Source organism: Doryrhamphus excisus, chromosome 2 (assembly GCF_030265055.1).
Source record: "Doryrhamphus excisus isolate RoL2022-K1 chromosome 2, RoL_Dexc_1.0, whole genome shotgun sequence".
Lineage (NCBI taxonomy): Eukaryota > Metazoa > Chordata > Actinopteri > Syngnathiformes > Syngnathidae > Doryrhamphus > Doryrhamphus excisus.
Window position 1 is genome coordinate 7,863,617 of NC_080467.1, and position 12,002 is coordinate 7,875,618.

The 12,002-nt window shown below is 44.3% G+C and overlaps 1 protein-coding gene across 2 annotated transcripts in view; it reads right to left on the reverse strand.

Moving 5' to 3' along the window:
* pappaa (pregnancy-associated plasma protein A, pappalysin 1a) overlaps positions 1 to 11,738 on the reverse strand; it is a 91,238-nt gene extending 79,500 nt beyond the window's left edge. For both annotated transcript variants that reach the window (XM_058065038.1, XM_058065037.1), the window contains exons 1-2: positions 10,480 to 11,738; positions 1,728 to 2,814 (exon numbers count right to left, since the gene is read on the reverse strand). In XM_058065038.1, the coding sequence (XP_057921021.1) occupies positions 1,728 to 2,814; positions 10,480 to 10,870 (1,478 nt within the window). In that variant the 5' untranslated portion in view covers positions 10,871 to 11,738. The remainder of the gene's footprint in view (positions 1 to 1,727; positions 2,815 to 10,479) is intronic.
* Positions 11,739 to 12,002: the final 264 nt, after the last annotated feature.

A 12,002-nucleotide genomic window follows, 5' to 3' on the forward strand; every position in this document is an offset into this window, starting at 1 on the left:
TATTTCTGGCTGCAATGTTGTCAGCCTCCCTCTAAGGCTCCTCTGGGTCCTCTAGTGGACAGAGGCAGCATTGCAGTCCCCCCCCAGCATGCAAGAACCAATGAAATGCATTATGGGATGAAATTAAAATAGCTCTTGCTCTTTATTTTCAACTAATTTTGGTACTTGCCTGATATATTTATTACCTAGCTTTGAGAGTTAAGTTACTGTGTGATGATTTTAGTGTTCAGTATAAGATGACACTGTGAGTCAGACTGAGTAATGACCCCCTCGACTTTCAATGAGTTGACAGGCTCGCTGTGTCTTCATCTATAGCTCATGAATGGCTTTTGCCAAAGAAAGAGCTACTGTTTTCTCACCGACTCGCAAGTGGCACGGTATGTAAATGATTGGTATTAGATCTGAAGTGAAGGAGATGTCACGAGGATAGAACGTAGCCATAAATCAGCCGCACTGCTGTAGAAGCCATAGGGTTCAAATGTTATATTATAAATGTTAAGTATATCTATATTATATATATACTATATATACACATATATAACTGAGTGGGTTAGCAGTCCCTAAACCCCGTTGTTCATCTGTGCCTAGACGTGGACACTTGTCCTTAACCTTCCAGCTTGGCAAAGGAATGGTGGCGGATTCCGATTCAGAGTGAAGTTGGGAGTTGGAAGTTGGGAGATTTTTCTCACATTTGTCACTCATAAACAGGCGATGGGAACACAAGGTTAAGCGTGTCTGAAACTAATAAACCATGACCATGACATGCGACTGTGAGAACATCATTAAAAAGTCAATTTTGCATAATATGATGATACGAAACCCTGCCGCGTTCTCAGTCAATGCTACTGTTGCTTGTGTACCAAAAACAACAAAAATGCTGAAGACTGCTGAAGACACCTCTAGGATTGAAAAGATCCATCATCCCTGTCAGTTTTTACTCATTATTTACAACCACAATAACAATGAAACAAAAAAACTACAATCGATTTATCAAGGAGTCACATGGAACACCACAATCCACAGTGATTCACCTGAAAGAGGAATGGATCCTCACAGTTTTCTCCACAGTTTTTCACTGGAAAAACTCAGCCTCGCCATGTTTAGGGGACCCTCACCTGCCTCCCAAGGAAACACGTCTGTGCGGTTTCCTGGGGAGAGCAGCATGTCTAGAATAATTTCCATAGCTACAAGCGAAAAAGCCATTCTGCTCTGACCTCTATTTGCTCTTGCACTGTTTACAATCTCACTCTTTCCGAATCAATCGCCGCCTCCAATCAAGACTGCTTAATTAGGACCACTGGCCACAGGATACAAAGTAGAAAAAGGTTGGGGGACGGGGGGTTGAAAAATGGATCCAAAAGATCAGTCTTCCATGCATATTTGCTAGTCGGAGAATCATCCTGTTGCATTTGTTGTAGCCCCGCTTCAGTGTGGAACACTGATTGAGCCAGGCCGAGGGAAGATTGGACTAGCTACCCCCCCGGAGGATTTCCCGGGCCACACAGACTGGGAGTTGAGTTACAAGTCAGCCGCAAACCAAATGGTCAGGAAGCAGTGTGACTAGACTTCCAAGTCCATCTTGCGGGGCCGCGTACATGGAAAGATTTGTTGTTTGATTAATGGAAGAAGGCATGAGAGGTGTGGTGTTGGTTTACTGGAATTGCTTTGTAAAAAAAAAACAAAAAAAAACAGGATGAAATCAAGCGGAAAGCAAGGATTTTTCTTACTTGTGTGGTGAGGAGCGGTTGAAGCACGTCTTGGTCACATCCGTTACGTCGGGATTGCAACAGTCGCCAAGGTCGTAGAAGAAATTCTCCCAGTTACATTCCGCATCGCATACGCCGTTACCCTGCTTGCTCTCTGGGCAGCGGCTCCGGTGCCCCGATACGCAGTCACCGGCGTCGTACCCGGTGAGCGGGTGGTTGCACTCTGGGTTGCAGGCATCATCACCCACTTTGCTAATATCGCAGTTAGCGAGAATCAAGCGGTTCCTCAAGGAGGAGTTGGTGACATTGTGGATGCTGAGCTCCCAGGTGATGTTATAAGGGCTGAAGGCGTCGTTGAGCTGCTGGTGCTGCAGGATGATCTGGTGGTCCGACACGGTCGGCTTCGTCCGAGTATTGTCCCAGATGTTTATCACACGGTATCGCACTTTCTTGGGCCGACGAAAACTCCAAAGTTGGTTATAGTGTTTGATGACCTCGACGTTGTCACAGACAGTTTGACCACAAGCTGGAGGTTCCAACGTGGTGTCTAATAATCCTTCAGCATTTCCTCCACCTATCCGTCCACTTCCCCTCTGCTCCGGCTGAGGGAAGCTGCCATCTTTCACAGTTAGCCACTTCCTACCCGGGTGCTCAAATGTTTCCCGTATGACCAGCTGAGGTAGATCTTGAGGATCCTCGTGGCCCTGCATATCCCTGATAATATGCCGCTGACCCCGAGCCTGCCTCCATAGAGCCACCCTCTCTACCGCCCCCCGGTAGTTGTGATTCAGAGCATTCCCACCGATCATCAGGACTTTGCACTTTTTAGTGAGGTGGCTGAAGACATCGCCGGATTGCTCCCGACTCACACCGACTTGGGCGCCATTGACGAAGAGCTTCATGTAGATGCCGTCATACGTGACAGCTAAGTGAGCCCACTGATTGGGGGCGTAGCGGGCGTTGGAGTGTATAGTGGTCGCCTTGTGGGCACGATCCGTTTTCAGAGAAAAGAAGAAGCGAGGGTCGCGGTTGCCGTGTTCGCTGACGGACTGGATGCCAAGCAGCCAGCCTCGGTCGCTGGATGCGTAGAAACATTTGTCGTAAAGGCCTGGAGACGAAAACAGAACAAGTCCGTTAGTATGACTTCAAATTAAACCTTGAGGCAACGGTACTTGGCTTTGTCATTAAAACAAGCTCTATCTAGTTCAGGAAGGTACCAAAAGGTCCCGTGCGCTGATATGCGAGACAAGTTTAAAAAAAAAAATGGACTAAAACTAACAGCAGCTGCTGTGGATTGACAAGTCAAGAAAACTTGAAATATTTGGCACCAAAACAAGGCAGTAAGTCTGTTAGCCGGTAGGAATGAAGAGCGGTACAAATATGTCTCAGCAGGCAAAACGTGAAGCACGGCAAAGATTCCATGCAGATTTCTCAACATAGAGAGGTGGATTTAGTCAGATATTGTGGTCTTGTCTTATCCGTCACGCAAGGAGTTCTTGCAGATTCTTGGCCAACATGTCACAAAATGATATGCAGCTAACATATCCAATACAAGTGCTTCAAAAGTCCGTAATGCTTTCTTTATTATTATCAATTTAGGAATACCAAGTCGGATCTTGAATGCAAAAGCAGCAGAGCACACCAGCTTGCCAAGGAATTTCCCCACACTGTAGCTTCACCATAAATATTCATTTCAATCCTATACATTTCAAAAATGTAAACTATGCAAGACACCACACTCTGGTAAGTGTTATTTCCAGCTGTCCAGATGGGAGAGCTGATGCATAAATATGATTTATTTTTCTCCTATATATCTGAGGGTGTGTCTTGCTGGAAATTGGGTTGAAGTGCATGTTTGTCTAAGGGAAACTCCATGGAAATCTCTCTGTATAGGCTTCTCGTGAAACACTGGGCGCATTTAAAGTTGTTAGTGTAAATGTCCCTTGCCAGCTAAGTAGCCAGAAAAAAAAAGGCCGGTTTTTCTGCTGAGGCCTTGTTTTTGTAGAGGCACCAAAACACCTTTTTCCTGTTTCACTTGGACCATGTGTGTCAGCTCCAGCATGGTAATGTGTTTTCACTTCTTAGGGGATCTCTGAATGCTAACTGTTTGTTTGTTTAGTGTTTGTTGAGGTACGTATGTGCCGGCGCACACGTTCGACTCCACGAGGGTTTCAACGTCAATGCTAGTTTGTGGCCGGTGATGCAGGACACATTTACGCACTCTAAGGCTAGTTTGGAAAGAATCAAAAGGCACTTTGAAATGTACCATATTGGCGGTGGCTGATTTTACACATGAAGCACTGCCCCCCCCCCAAAAAAAAACTATACTACCATTGGCTGTCTTATCGGTAGTCAAATTTGCTAAAAATGGTTGGCTAAGGCTAGATTTCGGAGCTACTATATTAGTAGTCTGTAGTCTGCTAGCTACTAAAACAAATTTCCTTCCTCTTTATTGTTACTGTAGTTTATTCAAATGAAGTTTTTCTTCCCTCATTTCAAGTAATAATTGGCTCATTGTGCTCTTTTAAAACTACCACATATTGTTCTGGAAAAGTCAAAAATGCTAGTTTGTTGTCTAGAAAATGATGAGCTAATGTTAGCTTTCCAATAGCTAGCGTTTGTCATGATGAATGAAGCATTAAAATACGTCATATGTTTGTTTGTATGTCCAACAATTTTAGAAATGATTTGCTAATGTTAGCTTTCCAAGCTATGTTAATCCAATAGCTAGTGTTTGTCATGATGAATGAAGCATTAAAATATGTCGTAGCTTTGTTTGTATGTCCAACAATTTTAGAAATGATTTGCTAATGTTAGCTTTCCAAGCTATGTTAATCCAATAGCTAGCGTTTGTCATGATGAATGACGCATTAAAATATGTCATATGTTTGTATGTCCAACAATTTTAGAAATTATTTGCTCATGTTAGCTTTGCGAGCTATGTTAATTCAATAACTAGTGTTTGTCATGATGAATGAAGCATTAAAATACGTTGTATCTTTGTTTGTATGTCCAACAATTTTACAAATGTTTTGCTAATGTTAGCTTTCCAAGCTATGTTAATCCAATAGTTAGCGTTTGTCATGATGAATGAAGCATTAAAATACGTTGTATCTTTGTTTGTATGTCCAACAATTTTAGAAATGATTTGCTAATGTTAGCTTTCCAAGCTATGTTACTCCAATAGCTAGTGTTTGTCATGATGAATGAAGCATTTAAAAACGTTGTATGTTTGTTTGTATGTCCAACAATTTTTGAAATGATTTGCTAATGTTAGCTTTCTAAGCTAAATGTAAGATTGCAATTGAAATTCAGAGAAGTGGTTGAAAAGGTTTGCTAACATTTTAAGAAAACCCATTGTGTTCAAGAGTCCAGCGTTATTGCAAGCTAAGTGGCATAGTAATAGGCGGACGAGACGACATGTCGGCTAAAACTTTGATCTGGTTCTCGTTAGACTTGAGCGCCCCAGGATGCATTCATTAACTGCTTAATTCAATGGACTAATGTTCAAAAGGACAGCACCGGCCGGGTTCAGTGTCAAGGTCAGCGTCTTAGGTGGATGACGTATGCAGGGAAAGGAAAAAGCCCTCCATCTGTCAGCTAGTGCACTCAAGGCTAAAAAGTGTGCTCAAATGCTCACTGGGCTCCTCGTGTAAACAGCTGTCATAATTCTGCCATGCTCAATTAATCTAACACACTATACTTTTCCAGAACCTGCCTTGGGACTGTCCTGGCTCACATAGAAATATATATAGGTTTAAGAGCAATATATACAGTGATATGTATCCATTTGTGTCCACGTACATTAAGGGATTTGCATGTGTTCCAAAGGCCACCGTCCATTTGTCTTCCTCCAAGAAAAACACCCTCAGGAAACAAAAGAGGCTTGAAAGCTGCATTAGCACAAACACTACAAAGAAAAATGTCAGAATGACTTGATAAAAGAACTGTTTGCTCCCTTGCTAAAGGACTTTTAAGCGACCGTAAAGTTGATGGAAATTTCCAGTGATATTGAAGCGAAAAACTGATGCTTAAAATGTCATGACATCACATATTGAGACTTTAAACTTTTAACTAGGCTGTCAAGTGCTGAATAGGTCCACTACTACCACTTCTTGGACGCCGGACTTTGGAGTCTGCCAATAGATTCAGTTTGCTTTTATTGTGACACGGACATCCCATTAAAGGTAGTTGGCGGAGCTCATGCGCGCTCAGTGGTCGGACTAATAGGAGGGTTCAGGTTGAGGTAATGATCGCTAACGATAAGTGTGACACTTGTACTCCAAACAATCACGCTTTCGTGGAGTTGAACGGTCCTTTCCTTTGGTTATCCAAGCCGTTTGACAACATTGGCTAAGCTTACACGGTTACGTGGACTTGACAATGACATTATTATTATATATTCAATTTGGTGTCACGGTATATTTATATCCACTTCCAAGTATCTGATAACATCACTACATGGTTCAAGTGACTCCATTCTGGTTCCAAGGGAGAACTCCCACTGCTCTGCTCCATCCTTCAGGCTTCATTTGCCAATGCTGTATTACTTTCTGGACTTGAGCTCTGTGGTCTATTTCCATTATGCAAGGCGGTGCTTATCATTGACAACTAGCGATCATAACAATGAATAACAAATTGGATGTGACAGCGTACCTGAGCATCATATGTGGGCTTTCGGGGGATTCTTCAGAGTCTTTCAGTTGATTTATATGAAGCTAGCTGGTGGTTTTCATTAATAACTGGCAGGGGGAGCATTCATTACAGGGCACATAGGTTTGCGTGTGTGCATGTGTCCATGCATGAGTGAGCACAACATGGGCATTAGGTTTGGGGTGTATTCCAGGTCTGTTATTTTCATAAGTCAAGGTGACAAGTATGTGTGTTAGCATAAAATATGATTTGTGATTTCACAATAATGACATGCCATGTACAGTACATTGCACGCATATCTGGGAGAATCTACCATTGTTTTTGACTTTACGGATTATTCCAAATCTTTCCTATTATGGAAGATGGAGTTTGTCATTGATAACTGGCATTTTCTGACTCCAAAAATGTGTCACCGTGCATTTTGGCGTACATAAAGCAAATTCATTCATTCATTCATTCATTTTCTACCGCTTTTTCCTCACGAGAGTCACGGGGTGCTGGAGCCTATCTTAGCTGTCTTCGGTCGAGAGGCGGGGTACACCCTGGACTGGTCGCCAGCCAATCACAGGGCACATATAGACAAACAACCATTCACACTCACATTCATACCAATGGACAATTTGGAGTCGCCAATTAACCTAGCATGTTTTTGGAATGTGGGAGGAAACCGGAGTACACGGAGAAAACCCACGCATGCACGGGGAGAACATGCAAACCGAGGGTGGAATCGAACCCTGGTCCTCCTAGCTGTGAGGGCTACGTGCTAACCACTCGAACACCGTGCCGCTAAAGCAAATTTGGAAGAAATAAATTGACCGAATGTCAAATTGTGATGTCACGTTTCACGGGTTTTCCTTCCCCTCCAAATAGCCAACTGAATCAGCCGAAGCACAAACCTACAGCCGCTATGTCAGCAAATATCAGCTAACATCTGCACGGAATGCTCCCCTTTACAATTTATTGTCGTTTTCCTTTGATGCAGGACCCGTATACGGGGCTGATTGGGCACAACAAAGTTGGCGTAACATTTGGACACAGAACCTGATGTTCTGATATGTGAGACACAGACAGTGAGGAGAGGGAAGAATTGTTAAACCTGGGATCAATTCTGACCACATGGAAGTATCACAGCAGCACAGAAAACGTCTTGCTGGAAGCTTAGGAGGACAAGACGTACTCTGACGTCTGCTGACTTGTTAACTGATGCCTGCTGACAACGTTGAACCAGGAAGAAAAATGACCTCCCTCTGAATAATCCAATAGCTTTAAAAGATACAGTCATGCCCCTTTTTGCATCGCTCTGCTCGCTACTGACACGTTTCCATTGGCTACACGACCAAGCACTATTTCTAAACCAACACAAATACACATGCTAACATTAGCTTAGCCAGTTGCTGTGCCTTAGCTCTAGATTGTGTTCAAATAATCCATCTATGGGACTTAACATTCATCGCTGTTGTACGTTCGTAGTTCAAGGTGTAATCTTGTTCACTACAAAAGGTGTCTCCCACTGCCCTCAGTCTCCTTCTGGATAACTAAATACAAGAGACCCTTATTCTCCGTGTGACTGATGCAATCAATGCAGTTTTTTCGAGTTTCCTATGACCATATATGGACACACGCATCGGGACACCGATACAATTCACTACAGTACGAGAAATTAGCCCACTCGTGAGGTCGGAAGTCACAAGATGCGGTATTTTGGAAAAGAAAGTGAGAGTGCATTTTTGTTTGTCATCATACTAATTGAAGCAAGCCTGCCTTTTTTTTTGGGGGGGGGGGGGGTGGCAAGTACAAACCCAGCACTTTGGTGACGGACGCCAAGTGAAAGTCTCTCTGCGGAATGAGTGGTGGTTAGTTTAGGTAGGTTTGTTCCTTGTTCACTTAAAAGCCATTTTGGGTACCTTACAGTAAAGTCACTTGGGGTACCCCGCTGTAGTGTCATTTTGGGTACCCCACTGTAAAGTCATTTGGGCACCCCGCTGTAAAGTCATTTGGGTACCCCGCTGTAAAGTCATTTTGGGTACCCCACTGGAAAGTCATTTTGGGTACCTTACTGTAAAGTCATTTTGGGTACCCCGCTGGAAAGTCATTTTGGGTACCTTACTGTAAAGTAATTTTGGGCACCTTATTGTGAAGTTGTTTTGGGTACCTTACTCTAAAGTCATTTGAGGTACCAAACTGTATAGTCATTTTGGGTACCCCACTGTAAAGTCACTTTGTGTACCTTACTGTAAAGTCATTTTGGGTACCCCGCTGTAAAGTCATTTTGGGTACCCCGCTGTAAAGTCATTTTGGGTACCTTACTGTAAAGTAATTTTGGGTACCCCGCTGTAAAGACATTTTGGGTACCTTACTGTAAAGTCATTTTGGGTACCCCACTGTAAAGTCATTTTGGGTACCTTATTGTGAAGTCGTTTTGGGTACCGTACTGTGAAGTCATTTGGGGTACCAAACGGTAAAGTCAGTTTGGGTACCTTATTGTGAAGTCGTTTTGGGTACCATACTGTAAAGTCTTACCAATACAACTTAGGATTCCAACTAATTATTATTTTCTTAGTCAATTGAAGCAAGCCTGCCTTTTTTTTTTGGGGGGGGGGGGGGGGGGGGGGGAGTACAAACCCAACACTTTGGTGACGGAGGCCAGAAGAAACTCTCTATCGGGCAACCGTCGGCCTTAGCCAGTTTTGCAATAAGAGGCAACGAGAGGTGACTCCCAATCCTTCTACCCACAGGACCTAAGAATTGCTCAAGGGCGCTGAGGTGACTTGTTTGTTCTGTCTGTCTGTCACATCACGCACGGCTTCCCCAACTTTCCAAAACGTACCAAAAAAACAACAACATAAGTAAACCGGCCAAAAATAAGAAACTTTAGAAGACTGCAATGGGTGGAATAAAAAAAAAAACAGGAAAAGAGAAACTACAATGGTCAAAACAAGTCAGGCTACAAAACAGCTGCTGCAAACAAGCCAGTGGATCAAAACAAGAGGATGGGATTTTTTTGTGTGTGTTTTAGATTTAAAAGATTAAGCTTTTACTGGGAATGTTTGGGGCATCTTATTTGCTCTCTTTGGGGGTCACTAAGTGAGGGATGACCACAAACAATATCGGTGTTAAGTTTAAAGTTTTGTCCTGCACTGCTTCTTAGGATTGTGTTTGTACTGTGTTATTGTCATTAACACACTCTTACAATACCCCCCCACCACCCCCTTTTTTATGCCTTTGCAGAGCATCTCCCTGCCAACTGGCTGCTCTATAAAGTCTGCTCGGCAAACAAAACACACACCACACTGATTATTTAGGCAAATGTGCGAAGGCAGACAGATAGATGGAAATAAAAAAAAGCAGCGAGTAAATTTGCTCATATGGTTGAGTTAGAGCCCTCCAGTATGTATGCTTTGAGGAAAAGGGAGCGGGTTCATTCCAGTTCAATTCGGTTCAAAGGCAAGCAGCCATTTGCGCAACACGGGCAGGTAACGTGAGTGCAACGCTCCCTGTCGGCGAGAAGAGGCAAAGCATGTTGTCGTGCACCGTAAATTGGTTTAACACCTCTCTCTCTCTTTCTCTCTCTCTCTCTCAGTGCTGCTTTTACGCATGGCCGCAGACCCCAGTGGACGACCCACTCAAGCCCCCTAAACCACGCCTCCTTACCTCTATGCATCATCTGTATGTATGATACACTTGATTTAATTAACACCATTACGAGTCTTGCGGACGGAGGAAGAAACACTTGTGCGTAAAAGTGCGCACCTTGGTTCTATATCCTGCAGGAATAAATGTGTCAAATGTCGCCGTAGGCCCATGCAGGCTCACGACTCAAGCAGCGAGGTTTGAGCGCCACCACTTCTGACGTGCTGGAAACGTCCTGCAAACTTTTGGCCATTACATCATAGTTTTAAAATAGCCAAGTGGGGGCTTTTGGAGAAATACATTTGAACGCACCAGCTGATGCACTAAATCTGGTACATCCTGGCCGGATGATGCAAGGAAATCAAAGCGCAGCGCTCAGTTGTAAGAATGAAGTCCAACATAAAGCATGCATGACATCATTGGGCAAGCGCGGAGCGAGTGGCATAAAAGTGTAAAATGCGTGGCAAAAAAAATGATTTCAAATGGATACCTGCGATAACAGTCGGCGATCGCTGACCCCCCTCCGGCTTGATCCACATCTCAAGTGTGAAGTTTCCTCTGGGGATCTCCACGCCAGGCTTCAACCGGAGCTGATCGCCCCTGCCGGTGAAATAAACAGCCTTACCCCGCTCGGGGGAGCTCACCTCCGGCTGCGAGGAGCGCCGACGCTGCCGGAGCCCCCGGCGCTCCAAGCCGGCCAGAGAGCGCTTGCCCCGGGGCAGACGCGTCGCGCAAGCCCCCGGGATGGTGGCTCTGGTTTCCCTCAAACGCACCAAGTCCCTTTTGGATCTGCCTTTCCTCCGGACTGTCCCGCACTCTGATGCAAAGCAGAGGATAAGAATCACCAGGCAGGACAGCCAGGGTGATGCCCAAAGTTTCATTTTTTGAGAATGGGAAAAATGCCACTCAAATGTGACATAAAAATGAAAAAATATATAGTCCACACTTTCTCTTCTTTTTCCTCTTCTTCTTTTTGTGGTGGAAAAGTGGCTAAATAAACCTTCCTTCTCTTTATATTGCTAAGCCACGACCCCCTCTCTTCTTAAGCAAAACTACTGTGGAGACATTGAAGGGACACGGGAATATTTGATTCATGTATGTGTTCCACGGTGCCTTTTCAATGGGTCCCATTTAGCCAAAGGGATGACTAATAACTAATCAATCAAGGAGAGGGGGGTACTGGCCGATGCCCCCCCTCATCCTCCCCCTCTTTTGGACGGTAGTAGGAGTTACTTGCGGAGATCCACAGTTGTCACACCTTCTTTCTCCTTTCCCGCTCCTCTTTTATCCCACCCTCAAAACCGAATAAGACATTTCGGCAATTAAAAGGCGTGGAAAAGTGACAGCAAACCGACCTCTCATATTTATTAAAAAGAAGTTCCAGCAGGGGGGGAAAAAAAAATCCAAACTTCCTTTAGGGATGCGTTGCAGAAAAAAAGTTGCAGAGAGAGGGAGAGGGGGCACAGAGCTGCAGCATCGCCGTCCTCATGCGCGCCTAAAGCGGACACACTTGTGCGCACTAGTCGCTCCTTGCTCGCCAAGCTTCCCAAGTGTGTGTGTGTGTGTGTGTGTGTGTGTGTATTGTGAAAGAACAACTCATGTTTCAAATGTTCCGGGTCTGTGTGTGTGTGCACGTGCGCGCGCCTGTGTGTGTGTGTGTGTGGTTTTATTCCCCCCTTCCATTCCTCAAAGTGGGAAGTCACACGCAGACACGCACGCTTGCACAGACACACACGCGCACACGCACACTCAGGCAGGCAAGCAGGCAGGCAGGTAACTACTGTCCACTGCATGCTGAGATATGGTGATGTTTACTCTGTAGGCGTGTGTGCTGCATCCCCCTAGTGGTTACAACCTGAACTTCCTTCTGTTAAAAAAAAAACATTCAATTTCTCTACCATGAATACTCACATTTCCCTCTTTAAAAATTGGATTTTAGACACTTTTGCAAAGATTAGTCATTAGTATAAGAATAGTGCAAAAGTCTCAGTTGTTTATTTAATAGTGCTACAG